Source organism: Bidens hawaiensis, unplaced genomic scaffold (genome assembly GCF_021521415.1).
Source record: "Bidens hawaiensis isolate Kalapana, Puna unplaced genomic scaffold, B.hawaiensis_p1.1 tig00026670_1, whole genome shotgun sequence".
Lineage (NCBI taxonomy): Eukaryota > Viridiplantae > Streptophyta > Magnoliopsida > Asterales > Asteraceae > Bidens > Bidens hawaiensis.
In genome coordinates, this window is record NW_027494301.1 from 80,733 (window position 1) to 98,247 (window position 17,515).

Sequence of the window (17,515 nt, forward strand, 5' to 3'; positions counted from 1 at the left end):
TACAAAAATAGATCTGAGGCCATTTGTTGATATTATGATAACACTTTTAATATATGTGATTTAAGTGTCATCAATCAATCATAACCAGTGTAATCTCACTAATAGCAAATCTATAAGTAGGGTCTGGGGAGGATGAGATGTAGGCACACCGTACCTCTATTCAATTGGATAGAGAGATGGCTTCTAAAGAGACCCTCATTTAAAAAAAAAAACATATGTACGAGGAAATATAAGAGAAAATCAAAGTTCAACAATAATATAATTAATAATAACACGTAATAATAATAATAATACTAATACATAAATAAATAAATACATAATATATTAAAAGAATATAAAATAATGGTGTGTGGCCAAAAATAAGGTAAAAAAAGCCCCTAAGGTATTCATTTCTCCATAAAAATCCTTAACTTTAATTTTACGTCTCCAAGAATTCATATCCTCAACTATGTCCTCGGAGAGATTTAGTTCTAGCAAATCATGCCTAATCCTCACATCCCAAGTTAATTTAGGTCGGCCTCTACCCCTCTAACATGATTCTCCGTCTGTCTTCTCTTCACATGTTCGCTGTCTGTCTTCTCTTCACATGTTCAAACCATATCAATCTCCACTCTCTTATCTTGTCGAATATGGTAGCTACCCCTAATCTCTCCCAAAACACATTGTTTCTTATTCGGTCTAACCTTGTATGCGCACACATCTAGCGTAACATTCTCATCTCTGCTACATCCATCTTCTGCACTTGTGCCTTCTTGATGGCCCAACAATCTGTTCCATATAACATTGCAGGTCTAACTGCGACCCTATAAAATGTTCCCTTCAGTTTAGTTGGGAATCTCTTGTCGCACAATATACCCGTGGATGCTCTCGATCTACACCATCCTACCTGAACTCGATGGGTCACATCACTGTATAATTTCACATCGCTCTGAACAAATGATCCTAGATACTTGAACTTCGTTATATACGGAACCACTTGCCCTTCAATGGTGATCTGGACATCCTCATTGTCATTTACCCCACCAAAATCACAATGGAGGTACTCCGTCTTAAAGCGACTAATACTTAAACCTTTTGTCTCTAAGGTTGTTCACCACTCCTCTAGCCTCATGTTTAGATCTTATTTTCTCTCATTAACTAACACAATATCGTCTACAAACATCATGTACCACGGGAGTGTCTCCTGAATCGAATTTGGCAACTCATCCAAGACTACAGCCAAATGAACGGACTCAACGTTGACCCTTGGTGAAGGCCTACCTCCACGGGGAAGAAATAAGTATCCCCCACGGCCGCACGGACACTTGTAGCACTACTGGTATACATATCCATAATTATATCTATATATTTCCTCAAGACCCCTCTACCCTCCAGGCACTCCCAAAGCACTTGGTGTGGCACACTGTCGTTGTGACAATCGTCAATTTCAGGTTAACTCCGTTAACGCAACTCCGTCAATTCAAACTTTAGATTTATTGAATCTATAACGCAAACTTCATTACATTTAAACTAGGGTTTAAATGACGCTTAACACTTACTACATGTGTAGTAGTCTTTCGGGATTTGCACCGAAACGCAAACGGTTGATGAATAAATGAAACACACTAAAACACTAATGATGTGATAATTATGTGTTAGGATTATGTGTTATGTGATAATATTATTGTCATGTTAATTTAATGTGCAAGTTATGATAGAATGTTCTAGAAAAAGGAAATACTTAATGTTAACTTAAGGTGCAAGTTATGATAGAATGTTCTAGAAAAAGTAATACTTAGGAGTTGAGGGGCCAAGGTGTAACATATTAGTCTATAAATACATGATAAACCTAAACCCTAACTCCCATCCCTTTTCCCTAACCCCAAATCAGCCAGCCATCCCCTCTCCCCTCTCCTTGTGATCGATCAATATACACACACACACACTCAAGATCTTTCAAGTTTGATTGAAGATTAAGGTGCTAGGAAGGTATAAACAACTATTCTATGCATCCTCTATGTTTAATTGTTAGTTTTATTGGGTGTAATTGATATGCATGGATATTGTTTATGGAGTCTAGAGTGTTATGTGAATGCATGATAGTTCATAGATTGTTAAATTGTTGAGTTTGGATGCAAACAGTTTCTGGACAGATTGTGTTGTTGATGTTTGAATGACTGTAACGGGATGTTAAAGTGGAATTTGATTGAGATAATTGATATTACAATAAACTAGGTTGAGTCTAGTTTCTAAAGAATATAAATTTGTAATTTTTGGACGTGTGAAAGTTAACTTTTATGATTTTACAAAAACGTGGTGCAAAGCTGAATTGTTAGACCTGCTGTTAGGTTGTTTTGTAAATGTTATATCTCATAATCTACGAGGCCAATTGGGTTGGTTCCACTTCTGGAAGTTGACTTATTGAGTTAGGAACCTAACCCAAGTGGTCTTGCATTTATTGGAGTTTTCGTTTAACGGGAATTACAAATAACATTCTGTTGCGCATGAATCTGACTGATATGAGTTTGCTGTAGTGTTTTGATCATTATGAGAAATCTATGTGGAATAAAAATAAAATAAAATATGTTCTGGAAACCTAAGACATGTATGCTTCAGTGATGATTTTTGGTGAATTAATTGAGATGTTATGATCGGTGAAATAGTACAATCTTTCAAGTAGAAATTCTGTCTCGATGAAATTAGCTGCTGATTGTTGTGAAATTGCATGAAATATGATAGTTGTTAATTGATTGTCATAAATTGACCAAGATGCCCTTGTGGGGAGTAATTGCTAATTAATTGTCGTATTTTGACTAAATTGCCCTTACGGGGAGTATTTGCTAGTGATGTACATTGTTTATACATGACACGAAAGTAATTGCTCACACACGTATTGTATCACAAGTGTACTTGTTTAAGTCACACACGATCCACAAAACGAAACACGACACATGTTATGTGCATAGGTATTATGTGCCGAGTCTAGAGACTCGTTAAACGTTCCGACACTTAGAAAATCTCTTTGTTAATTTAGAACGCTAGAGAGAGTTCTACGACGCGCATCACTTGGTGATCTAATTTGGGAAATTCTTCGCAAACAGTGAGTTTCACTTACCCCGCTCTTTGAACTGTTTTCAACCGTTTTTCACTTGGGGGAGATAACATACTCCGATAAACGTACTTTCTGAGATAAACGCATATTTAAGATTTTGTTATAAATTATATATCACTTGTAAAGGCTAAGCGGCAAACGTAACATTTGAAGTCCCACACATCGGACCGGTTAATATTTGGAATAGCGAGTCACTGTTGAGTAGTACTACTGGGTTTGACAAACCCCACCCGACGCTAAGCTCAACTGGAGGTTGAGTGGGTGTAATTTTGGCTAACACTTACCATGGTCTGGATTGACCTGGTGACGGGCACTTGATAAACAGTCAGCTTCGGTCGCGAACCACTTAGCGATACTTGTTGTATAGATTAGCTACCTATCGATATATAGTTTGACGTAACACTATCTGGTAATGCAAAACACTTAAACGCCGTAACGTGGTTACGCAACACTTAAACGCCGTAACGTGGTTACGCAACACTTAAACGCCGTAACGTGGTTACGCAACACTTAAACGCCGTAACGTGGTTACGCAACACTTAAACGCCGTAACGTGGTTACGCAACACTTAAACGTCGTAACGGGGTTACGCAACACTGAAACGCCGTAACGAGGTTACGCAAAACGCTAAACGATTTATCTTATTTAATTTGTGAACTCACCAACCTTGTGTTGACACTTTTAGTATGTTATTCTCAGGTAGCCGAGGCGGGCGCGCGGTCTAGGAACATGCATTGTTTGAATCATCTTTATTTATATGGTTTACGCTTCCGCACTTATTTACATTTAAACGTTTTTCTTTGGTTTGATTATAACTAATAATTCCGATCCTGCCAGTCACACTCTCTGACGGTAAAACTCCGTTAGTGGATTTTGAGGGTGTGACAGATTGGTATCAGAGCCATTGGTTATAGCGAACTAGAAGCTGCATGCATACTAGACTATAACCGCGAAGACCCATTAGTTATAATGATACGCACTGCATAGGTTTGTGTAGTCTTGAAATCTTATTTCTTTACCTCTTTCACTCATACGCGCGCATACACGGCTTACCTGAAGGAATGTCGACGCCGCCATCATCATCATCATCTGATCCGATGACGCATGCTCACGGGAAGGAACCGCAGTTACCCACCGCATCGCCACCCCGAGTAGTCCCGGAACTCGAAGCTCCCGCACCGAAGAGGTACCGCCTATCCGGAGGCATATACGAAAACGACGTTAGCTGGGATTGGTACCCTAACATGATCAGACGTATGGTCTATCGCGAACAAGTTCCCCCGTTACCTCACCCGAACCACCCTGCTTATCCCAACACCCTACCACCCATAACCGAACCTGTAGAGAGAGTTCTCGCAGCTGTTGTCTCATACTTGGAGCGTGACGTGGGTTACATGCGCTATACGAGGGAGAACGTTTCCAGAATGTTAAAAGACGAAACCGAGACTAAGGAGGAGATTTCCCGCATGGCAGCGGCAATGAAGGAAATGCGAGAGGCTAGTGATCAGCAAACGAAGGTTATGATGAAGATGCAAGCCGAGATGATAGACTTGCAAGAGCAACTCCAAGAAGCAAGGACCCGAACCGAGATAGCTCGAGAGCGTTGCGATGTCTTACAAATGCAAATTGCTCAGAACGCAGCCGAACCTGAGGCAGAGCCTGAGGCCGAGCCTGAGGCAGATCCCGAAGAGGAGCCTGAGGAGGAACCTGAGGAAGATCCCGAGGAGGAACCCGAAGAGGAACCGGAGGAAGAACCGGCTGAGCCAGAGGCACACTCAGAGGTGTCCCCAGACGATGTGCAGATGTGCAAATTCTTGGATTGGAACTGGCTAACGCGATGAACTGGGAGGAGTTCAAGAACATGATGCGAGAGGAGTACTGTCCGAGAGAGGAGATGTCGAAGTTGGAGTCAGAATTTTGGTCGTTGAAGATGGTGGGTTCGGAAATCGAAGCCTACACTACTCGTTCGCACGGGTTGGCTGTGATGTGTCCGCGGATGGTGGATCCGCCGAGCAAGAGAATAGAAATGTACATTGATGGATTAGCACCGCAGATTCAGGGCATGGTGACGTCTTCCAGGCCAGCCACGATCCAACAAGCGATCCGTTTAGCTCACAAACTGACGGATCAAGCTGTGACCCAAGGTGCGTTACCACCTAGGGGTTCAACCACTAAAGCCCGTGACAACCCGAGTACTGACAGCAACAACAACAGCAACCCGAGCAGCGGAAAGAGAAAGTTCGACAACACCAGATCCTCATTCTCGAACCCCCCACAGCAGCAACACTACCGAAAGCCCGATTTCACCCGGAGCTTCAACAATCAAGGTCACAACAACAATAACAACGGTAGCGGGCAGGGTTCGAACGGCTATGCTGGGAAGCACCCGAAGTGCAACAAGTGCAACTATCATCATGCTGGCCCGTGTGACCGAGTCAAGTGTCTAAAATGCGGAAAGAGGGGTCACCAAGCAAAGGAATGTAGAGGAAACCTTGCGGCAAAGGATGCTCCTAAACCACCTGCGACGACTAAGGGATGTTATGAATGTGGTCAAGAGGGACATTTTAAGAAAGACTGCCCTAAGCTGAAACAGAATAACAACAATGGAGGTAATGGAAATGGCAGTGGTGGTGGAAACAATGGGAAAGGAAGAGCTTTTGTGATTGGGTCAGGTCAAGCCCGCAATAAGTAGCTTTTGAACTTGTTTAAACTTGTTTAATACCATAAAAACATGTCTTGGTTAATAAAAATCATTCCTTACACGGTAAGGAACCTGTTAAGTTCCCTGTAAACGATTGTTTTGCTTCTGTGTGGTTTGATACTAGAGCTAATAGGAGTTTTGTGTCGAAAGCCTTTAGCCAACTCTTAGACCTAACTCCAACCCCGTTAGACGCTAAGTTTCCTGTTGAACTAGCTAACGGTAAAACTATAGTAACGACTCATGTACTTGCGGGATGTAAGTTAAAACTGTCAGGTCATGTCTTTGACATCGACCTTATTCCTTTTACGCTTAGTAGTTTCGATGTCGTCGTCGGCATGGACTGGTTATCCGAGAACCGAGCGGAGATTATATGCCACGATAAGATAGTCCATATTACCACCCCTTCCGGTGAGAACATTTCGGTCCGAGGCGAGAGAAGCGGCATGACCACCAGCGTCATTACCCTTATGAAGGCACAAAAGTATCTACGAAATGGTCATACGGCAATTTTGGCTCATATTACTGAGAAACCCGCGGATGAGAAGCGAATCGAAGATATACCGGTTGTGCGAGATTTTCCGGAAGTTTTCCCGGAGGATTCGCCTGGACTCCCTCCTATTCGTCAAGTCGAATTTCAAATCGAGTTGACACCCGGTGCAGCACCCATAGCCCGAGCCCCGTATCGGCTCGCACCGGCGGAGCTTCAGGAACTGTCCACGCAGTTGCAAGATTTGTTGGATAAGGGTTTTATCCGATCTAGCTCATCGCCATGGGGAGCCCCTGTCTTGTTTGTCCGAAAGAAGGACGGGACTTTCCGAATGTGTATCGACTACCGGGAGTTGAACAAGGTGACGGTCAAGAACCGTTATCCTTTACCCCGAATCGATGATTTGTTTGACCAGCTTCAAGGATCGAGTTACTACTCGAAGATCGATCTACGATCTGGTTACCATCAGCTAAGAGTGCACGAAGAAGATATCTCTAAGACGGCTTTCAGAACACGGTATGGTCACTACGAGTTTTCGGTTATGCCTTTTGGCCTAACCAACGCACCAGCCGTATTTATGGATCTCATGAATCGAGTATGCAAGGCGTACCTCGACAAGTTTGTGATTGTTTTCATCGATGATATTCTCGTCTACTCCAAGAACGAGACTGACCACGAAGATCACTTAAGGGTAATTTTGGAACTATTGAAGAAGGAACAACTGTATGCTAAACTCTCAAAATGTGAATTTTGGCTTCGCGAGGTTCACTTTTTAGGACATGTGATCAACGAGAATGGTATCCATGTCGATCCCGGTAAGGTAGAGGCCATCAAAAACTGGGAAGCACCTAAGACTCCGACTGAGGTGCGGCAATTCCTAGGACTGGCCGGCTACTACCGGCGTTTCATCGAGGGATTTTCAAAGATTGCTCAACCCCTCACTGCTTTGACTCACAAAATGCACTAAGTACAATTGGGGTGACGCGCAAGAATCCGCTTTTCAACTGTTGCAAACCAAACTCTGTAGCGCCCCCATTCTAGCCCTCCCCGAGGGAACGGAAAATTTTGAGGTACACTGTGACGCATCTATACAAGGTCTCGGTTGTGTGCTGATGCAACTCGAGAAGGTTATAGCCTATGCCTCTCGACAACTACGGATTCACGAGAAGAACTACACGACTCATGATTTGGAACTCGGAGCTGTGGTGTTTGCCCTTAAGATATGGAGGCATTACTTGTACGGTACCAAGTTTACCATATACACCGACCACAAGAGTCTCCAGCATATCTTCGATCAAAGGGAGCTGAACATGCGACAGCGTCGTTGGGTCGAGTTGCTTAAGGATTATGATTGTGCCATCAAGTACCACCCTGGCAAGGCCAATGTAGTGGCCGACGCCCTCAGTAGAAAAGAAACCGATAAACCCAGACGAGTACGAGCATTGCAACTCACAATTCATGCTAGCTTACCCGACCAGATTCGCGATGCACAACTTGAAGCTTTGAAAGATGATAATCTTCCATCAGAACTTATGCGGGGCATGGACAAACAACTTGAAACCAAATCGGACGGGGTCCGATATTTTGAGAACCGGATTTGGGTTCCACAATACGGAAAGTTGAGAACTCTAGTGATGGACGAAGCACACAAGTCTCGACATTCTATCCACCCTGGCTCAGATAAAATGTACCACGACATAAAGGCACTTTACTGGTGGCCGAACATGAAAGCCGACATCGCCACCTACGTGAGCAAATGCTTGACTTGCGCCCGAGTCAAGATAGAATATCAGAAACCATCTGGTTTGCTGCAACAACCAGAACTTCCCATGTGGAAATGGGAACAAATTTCAATGGATTTTTATCACGGGATTACCTAAGACACCAACGGGATGCGATACCATCTGGGTGATCGTTGACCGGTTGACTAAGTCCGCGCACTTCCTAGCGATTAAGGAATCGGACAAAATGGAAAGACTGACTCGCGTTTACATGAAAGAAGTAGTGTCTAGACACGGAGTGCCTGTCTCAATCATTTCTGATCGAGATTCTCGTTTCACTTCGCACTTTTGGAAGTCACTACAAAGCGCCCTAGGCACACGCCTTGATATGAGCACAGCCTACCATCCTCAGACGGATGGGCAAAGTGAACGAACTATTCAGACCTTAGAGGACATGTTGCGTGCATGTGTGTTGGATTTCGGAAAAAGTTGGGAACCCCACTTACCTTTGGTAGAGTTTTCGTATAATAACAGCTACCACGCAAGTATTAAAGCAGCGCCGTTTGAAGCACTGTACGGACGGAAGTGTCGATCACCACTCTGCTGGGCAGAGGTGGGTGACAGCCAAATCACTGGTCCAGAACTGGTACTCGAAACTTCGGAAAAGATTGTTCAAATCCGAAATCGCATGGCAGCAGCACGAGATCGCCAAAAGAGTTACGCTGACAAGCGCCGAAAACCTCTCGAATTTCAAGTAAACGATCGAGTGTTACTCAAAGTCTCACCTTGGAAAGGTGTGGTTCGCTTTGGAAAGCGAAACAAACTCAACCCACGATATGTTGGTCCTTATCGGATAACGGAACGCATTGGTCCAGTGGCGTACCGACTAGACTTACCAGCAGAACTCAGCGGTGTACACAACGTTTTTCACGTATCGAATTTAAAGAAATGCCTATCCGATGAAACTCAAGTAGTCCCTTTGAAGGAACTGCAAGTTGATGAACAGTTACGCTTCATTGAAGAACCAGTTGAGGTTTTGGATTGGGAAACCAAAACGCTCAAGCACAGCAAAATTCCAATTGTTAAAGTTCATTGGAACTCGAGACGTGGACCGGAGTTCACGTGGGAACGCGAGAATCAAATGATGAAAAAGTATCCTCACCTTTTTGAAGGGCTGACCAAACACAGAAAACCGCGAAACCCGGCAAACCGTCAGAAATCACCGGAAGTATGAATTAAATTTCGGGACGAAATTTCTTTCTACTAGGGGATGATATGACAAACTGAAAATTTTTCTTACTTTTTCAGACACTCATCACGACTTGACTCAAATTTTCGGGACGAAAATTCTTTAACATGGGAATGATGTGACAATCGTCAATTTCAGGTTAACTCCGTTAACGCAACTCCGTCAATTCAAACTTTAGATTTATTGAATCTATAACGCAAACTTCATTACATTTAAACTAGGGTTTAAATGACGCTTAACACTTACTACATGTGTAGTAGTCTTTCGGGATTTGCACCGAAACGCAAACGGTTGATGAATAAATGAAACACACTAAAACACTAATGATGTGATAATTATGTGTTAGGATTATGTGTTATGTGATAATATTATTGTCATGTTAATTTAATGTGCAAGTTATGATAGAATGTTCTAGAAAAAGGAAATACTTAATGTTAACTTAAGGTGCAAGTTATGATAGAATGTTCTAGAAAAAGTAATACTTAGGAGTTGAGGGGCCAAGGTGTAACATATTAGTCTATAAATACATGATAAACCTAAACCCTAACTCCCATCCCTTTTCCCTAACCCCAAATCAGCCAGCCATCCCCTCTCCCCTCTCCTTGTGATCGATCAATATACACACACACACACTCAAGATCTTTCAAGTTTGATTGAAGATTAAGGTGCTAGGAAGGTATAAACAACTATTCTATGCATCCTCTATGTTTAATTGTTAGTTTTATTGGGTGTAATTGATATGCATGGATATTGTTTATGGAGTCTAGAGTGTTATGTGAATGCATGATAGTTCATAGATTGTTAAATTGTTGAGTTTGGATGCAAACAGTTTCTGGACAGATTGTGTTGTTGATGTTTGAATGACTGTAACGGGATGTTAAAGTGGAATTTGATTGAGATAATTGATATTACAATAAACTAGGTTGAGTCTAGTTTCTAAAGAATATAAATTTGTAATTTTTGGACGTGTGAAAGTTAACTTTTATGATTTTACAAAAACGTGGTGCAAAGCTGAATTGTTAGACCTGCTGTTAGGTTGTTTTGTAAATGTTATATCTCATAATCTACGAGGCCAATTGGGTTGGTTCCACTTCTGGAAGTTGACTTATTGAGTTAGGAACCTAACCCAAGTGGTCTTGCATTTATTGGAGTTTTCGTTTAACGGGAATTACAAATAACATTCTGTTGCGCATGAATCTGACTGATATGAGTTTGCTGTAGTGTTTTGATCATTATGAGAAATCTATGTGGAATAAAAATAAAATAAAATATGTTCTGGAAACCTAAGACATGTATGCTTCAGTGATGATTTTTGGTGAATTAATTGAGATGTTATGATCGGTGAAATAGTACAATCTTTCAAGTAGAAATTCTGTCTCGATGAAATTAGCTGCTGATTGTTGTGAAATTGCATGAAATATGATAGTTGTTAATTGATTGTCATAAATTGACCAAGATGCCCTTGTGGGGAGTAATTGCTAATTAATTGTCGTATTTTGACTAAATTGCCCTTACGGGGAGTATTTGCTAGTGATGTACATTGTTTATACATGACACGAAAGTAATTGCTCACACACGTATTGTATCACAAGTGTACTTGTTTAAGTCACACACGATCCACAAAACGAAACACGACACATGTTATGTGCATAGGTATTATGTGCCGAGTCTAGAGACTCGTTAAACGTTCCGACACTTAGAAAATCTCTTTGTTAATTTAGAACGCTAGAGAGAGTTCTACGACGCGCATCACTTGGTGATCTAATTTGGGAAATTCTTCGCAAACAGTGAGTTTCACTTACCCCGCTCTTTGAACTGTTTTCAAACGTTTTTCACTTGGGGGAGATAACATACTCCGATAAACGTACTTTCTGAGATAAACGCATATTTAAGATTTTGTTATAAATTATATATCACTTGTAAAGGCTAAGCGGCAAACGTAACATTTGAAGTCCCACACATCGGACCGGTTAATATTTGGAATAGCGAGTCACTGTTGAGTAGTACTACTGGGTTTGACAAACCCCACCCGACGCTAAGCTCAACTGGAGGTTGAGTGGGTGTAATTTTGGCTAACACTTACCATGGTCTGGATTGACCTGGTGACGGGCACTTGATAAACAGTCAACTTCGGTCGCGAACCACTTAGCGATACTTGTTGTATAGATTAGCTACCTATCGATATATAGTTTGACGTAACACTATCTGGTAATGCAAAACACTTAAACGCCGTAACGTGGTTACGCAACACTTAAACGCCGTAACGTGGTTACGCAACACTTAAACGCCGTAACGTGGTTACGCAACACTTAAACGCCGTAACGTGGTTACGCAACACTTAAACGCCGTAACGTGGTTACGCAACACTTAAACGTCGTAACGGGGTTACGCAACACTGAAACGCCGTAACGAGGTTACGCAAAACGCTAAACGATTTATCTTATTTAATTTGTGAACTCACCAACCTTGTGTTGACACTTTTAGTATGTTATTCTCAGGTAGCCGAGGCGGGCGCGCGGTCTAGGAACATGCATTGTTTGAATCATCTTTATTTATATGGTTTACGCTTCCGCACTTATTTACATTTAAACGTTTTTCTTTGGTTTGATTATAACTAATAATTCCGATCCTGCCAGTCACACCCTCTGACGGTAAAACTCCGTTAGTGGATTTTGAGGGTGTGACAGTCGTACGCCTTTTCTAGGTCAATAACTTCATATGAAGGTCGCGCTTCTTCTCCCTATACTTTTTCATCGATCTTCTTATAATGTGTATTTCCTCTGTGGTGGAACGCCCAGACATAAAGCTAAATTGGTTCACCGTAACATGAGTTTCCCGTCTAATTCTAACCTCAATCACTCTTTTTCCCATATATTCTTAGTATGACTTAGTAGTTTGATTCCTCGGTAGTTACCACAACATTGGCCGTCTCCTTCGTTCTTATAGAACAAAGTAGTTAACCACATGACTCCTTTTCCTAGACACTTCCACACCTCGATGGGTATGTTGTCTGGGCCAACCACCTTAGCCATTCTCATCCTCCTAAGTGCAGTATGCACCTTTTCTTGTGTGATACGTCAGCAATAGAATTTATTTGTCGTTGAAAGGTTGGGTTGTCATATTCTTCTTAATAAGCTCTCCCATTGTTAAAAAGGTTGTGGAAGTAGGTTTGTCATTTTAGCTTGATGTCATGCTCCTTAACCAGTACATGCCCATCTGTATCCTTTATAAACTTCACAGGCCCTAGATCTTGCCTTCAACGCTCCCAGGCTTTGGCAATCTTAAACATAACATGTTCCCCCTTTTTTGTTTCTAAACGTTCATACATCCGTTTATAGGCCTTGTTCTTTGCTTCAGACACTGCCCTATTTGCCTCTCTCTTGGCCATTTTTTATGTCTCCCACAATTCCACTCGCTCCTCCTCATTTGTGCACCTCATAAGCTCCCTAAAACTTCCTTGTTTGTCCCTTATCTTGTCTTGTACTACCTCATTCCACCACCAAGACTCCTTTTGCCTACCTACCTTTCCTGTTGTAAACCCGAGAGTCTCATTTGTTACTTGAATGATCCTCGTCGCCATAAATCCCAGACCTGAGTTGAGTCCCCATTTAGTCGAGCAAATGTCTGCAAGTTTATTATTAAACAATGGAAGATTTTCGTCCTTCAAATTTCCCCATCGAATTCTAGGTGTACATTTCCTCTCTCGAACATTCAGCTTATTCTGAAGCCTATATATGCCACCAGCATTCGATGATGAGCCACAACCGTCTTAAAGTACGAATTTATAATACCTAGGTCGTGGGCCACCACAAACTCTAGAAGATCTATGCCGGCCTCATTCCTATCACTAAAACCGAAACCCCCATGTACGGCTTGAAAACCATCGTTAACCTTAACAATGTGTCCCTTAAAATCACCTCCTATACAAATCCTCTCACCCCTAGTTATGCCCCCTACCACTGCGTCTAGATATCCCAAAATACTCTCTTTTCCTAATCCCCTAAGCTTACATTAGGCGCATAGGCGCAACCTACTGCCACTACTCCCTCTCCTAGTGTGTACTGATATTTTAAAGTTATGTTGGCAATGACCAAATGTGTGTGTGAGATTGAAAAAAAAAATAACTTTGCCTTTTTATTAGTTTTTTCTTTTTCTTTTTGAATAGCTAATATTTTCATCATTTCTCAAATAATCAAGTAGATTGTTAACAAAATAATCAAGTAGACCTAGATTATTTCAAATTTTATACATATACAAAAATTAATTTTAAAAATATAAAATTAATTTCAAGTTTTACAATTATTATATTATTATACAATATTAAAAAAATTCTCTATCAGTCAATCAACGGATCTAGAAATTCTTTTTTCTCTATTATACACATGCCTTAAAAAAATCTACAAAACAATCCTTTTTGTCTACTAAATTGTTTTTTTAAATGGTGTAGTGATAGGAAGCTGGGGTTTTCAATGGACCTCCAGGTTTAATTCTTAATAACAATATTTTGGGGAAAACATGGATGACTTAATGAAGGAAGACTAAGATATATGTGATTACTGGTTTGATCCTAAGGGCCTCAAGATTTTAACAATTGGTTTTTCTCAAGAATTGGAGATAACTTGGAGATGCTTAAGGGCTCAGTAACGCTGGGTTGGGCCAGCTGGTGGTGGTCTTTTGTCATTAAGTCACCTCGTACAGTATATAGACAATTATTTGTTTATTGGCCATTATACAAAAAAACTAAAAATTCTAAACATAATGATCCGTAAAGTGGATAACGTTGTATATGCGTCGTCCAATCCTTAACAACGAGGACCTTAAAGAAAAGAGATTGGAACCAAAGGTACATAGAGAACCCACCTCAACTTTGAGATTTTTTTTTTGATATAAATTCTCTTCTATTGTTAAATAATTAAACTAGGTTATATGTAACTAAAATCAACTAGATTTCCCCCTTCCGTTTTGTGTTATGTGATAAGTGATATCGATTTGGTTTGTAAAGGTACCGTTATCTAGCTGGCGCACGGTATAGCTACCAATAAAGACATTTGAATTGAAAACATTAAAAACGAATGTTTATGACAGTTAAGATAATAACAATACTAATACCGATTTTTTTTGTAGGTTTTTTACCCATGCACGATATAAAAGATTTAACTAAATTATAAATTATACTGAAACTGCAAAATTACCAACGTTTTAAAAAACCTTAAGTAAAAAAAAATTCAACCCTGTCATTTCATTGGTTTAACTAATAACCTTTTAAAATATATTCAAAAATTAAAATTTCAGATATTGCAATTAAGTATCTACGACGCCGCATAAAAAGTCATCAAGGGCGTGAGTGTCTCAAACCCGAGCCAAATTCTAGAAGCAGGGAGATTTAATCAATTAACTCATTGTGGTCATTATATTATTCCATTATTTTGATTGAAGTTTATACATTAGAAAATATATACCGGAAATGAAACTTATAATATTCCAAAAAGAAACATTATCGGCGTCAGGATCCTTTTTTAAAATCTATATAGATGATTTGAGGTTAGTAGTATAAGTAATTAATTGGCTGAAGTTTATATGAATTTTATCTTATCTTACTATACTAATAGATGATTGAAGATCACATCCAACTCTCTATTCCTATTTATAATCTACTTACAAACATTTATTTTATTATTATTTCACTACACACTCACGTAATTATATAGGATGATGAATAGTAACCCTCTATAAACAGAGAGTTACTATTACTCTCTACTACATAATTTAGAATATGAAAAATAGAATATGAAAGCTTCGCCCAGTTTGTTTTAATTTCAATAATATTGTTAATTTCGTTTTAACTTCAATAGTTTTGTTAATTTAATTTTACCCCAACATTTTCACGTTATTTTGACCGCAAGAGTTTCATGTATTTATTTTGTTAGTTTTGACTCCGATTGTTATTCTTGATTTCAAAGTTTTTTTCCTATCGTTGAAGGTAGTTTTTTCCTTAATATACACATGACTTTAAAAATCTACGGACTAATCCAGAGTAGCATGGTCCAAATATGGGTAACATTGTCCACAGTTAAAGAGATAACTAAGACAACAAGCTTAAAAAATAAAAGATGGGGATCAAACTACCAAAGGATACACAAAAGGAACCCCGCCTCATTCCGATGATTTTCACGTGTCTAGATACAAGGCTTTTATAACCTACTTACCAATTTTGAGATTTTTTTTAATCAATTTTTTTTTATTGTTAAATCAATTAACTAGATTATATGTAACTAAACTGACAATCATAACTAATATTAATTTGAGGTTACTATACACTAGTATAAGTAGTTAATTAGTCGTGTGAAATTTGCTTATATTAATTGTATAATATTCAACAAAATTGTTTTATTTGCTTTGGTATACTTTATGCTTTGGATCACAAGTTAGTTTTAGTATATTTAGTTTTAAAAGTTTTATCAATATTGATTTCTACAATGTTCATTGTTCACATTTGTATACTAGTAGCTTAGTATTTGAAAGTGTAACCTTTATAAATATATATTGAAACTTGGCATACAATTGGTTGCACATCAACTAGCCCTAATATCTTGTATGCTAAATTTACATGTGATACAATTAAAATAGTTATGATAAATGAGAAATAAATCTTATATTATGTAAAATGATTGGAACCCTAAGTGGTAAACTCGTAATATATAGAAAAACAAAGCCCTATTCGACCAAACAAAGGTTATTTATAGTACCATTTCACAACTCAACGTTACTACACATCTTATTATTCAAAACATGGGTTTTATGTTTCTCATCCTTATGGCAACCATTGCAACAGCCGTTGCATTTCCAACCAACAACCAAAACTACTTGGTAATGCCCCATTCCGGCTCCGGCAGCTGCTTAAGCTGGCGGTTCGGCGTCGAGGCCAACAACGTCCGAGAATGGACAGAAGTTCCTAGAGCATGCGTAGACTATGTCGGCCATTACATGCGTGGAAGCCAGTACAAGCAGGACTGCAAACTTGTCTGTGACGAAGCCTATGCGTATGCCAAAGGCCTCGATGTCACTGGTGACGGCAAGGACGTGTGGTTTTCGACGTTGACGAAACTGCACAATCTAATCTCCCATATTTCCTTCATGAAGGCAATTGGTAAACTATCTTTTTTAGTAGCTAATAATCTACTACCAACTACTAAATCCATCTAATCTGCTTACTGTGGGATTTGAACCACGCTCGACCTCCATATGGAGGGAGCACTTATTATACTACCAGATACCATTGGGTCAAATGCCTTTTGATGGCCGTTGGTAATTAGTAATCATTAAAAATGGTGTTTTTCCTTAAAACTTGATAGATTTTTTTTAATCATTGGAACATGTTATCATGAATATTAAGGGCAATTAACGATACGACGTTTGCGGATTGGATAGAGAAAGGAAAGGCCGAGGCCATACCCCAGGCTCTTAAGTTATACCAAAAACTTAAGTTAGGATTTAAGATTGTGTTTCTCACTGGAATGTCTGAAGAGTTCATAGACCTTCGTATAAAAAATCTAAAGTCAGCTGGCTATACTGAATGGGAGAAGCTCATCTTAAAGTCTGTGATTCTAGGCCGTCTCTGATAATTCCTAAATTTCATTTTTACTATGAAAATATCAAATAATTTTTTCAAAATGTTTATTTGTTAAAACTATGTGCAGGGGAGTGAATGATGGTCCCAGTGCAGTGGTGTTTAAATCAAGCAAAAGAAAGGAGTTAGAAGAGGCTGGATACAGGATTAGAGGAAACATAGGTGATCACTGGAGCGACTTAATCGGTAGCAACCCTGGAGATCGCACCTTCAAGATGCCCAATCCTATGTATTACCTCAGTTAATCAACATCAAAGAATTGGTGCTTCAAGTTTCTAGTTGGTGTGTGTTGTATAAAAAAGACTTGTTCAAAGTCGAGTAAACTAAACCTAGTTTGTACGAATAATAATTAGGAATTGAAGCGCTTATTATGATTATTTGCTTTAAGAAATTATATACTATCATTATTAGTAACCAAGATACATAAGTAGATAAACAATAATGAATCATATTTACCAAAAGAAAATGAAGCATGATCTGTATTCAAATTCCCACTCCAACGATATCAATCGTACGAGATTCATACAGAGATAATTATGTTCAAGAAACGGGCGTAAAGTTGATGTATTGATAGCAAGTAAAGTTCGAATTAATAATTTAATAATGATGGAGGAAATCAAAATTAAAGGAGTATATTCT

The 17,515-nt window shown here is 39.5% G+C and overlaps 1 protein-coding gene across 1 annotated transcript; it reads left to right on the plus strand.

Moving 5' to 3' along the window:
- The first annotated feature begins 16,038 nt into the window (after positions 1 to 16,038).
- On the plus strand, positions 16,039 to 16,452 carry LOC143573901 (acid phosphatase 1-like). The gene has a single exon (XM_077058668.1). It carries the CDS (start codon positions 16,039 to 16,041, stop codon positions 16,450 to 16,452), a length of 414 nt encoding a protein of 137 aa, XP_076914783.1.
- The last annotated feature ends 1,063 nt before the right edge of the window (positions 16,453 to 17,515 follow it).

Bases quoted from the DNA above. Each gene is read 5' to 3' on its own strand.
- LOC143573901 (XM_077058668.1), top strand. From the start codon at position 16,039: ATGGGTTTTATGTTTCTCATCCTTATGGCAACCATTGCAACAGCCGTT.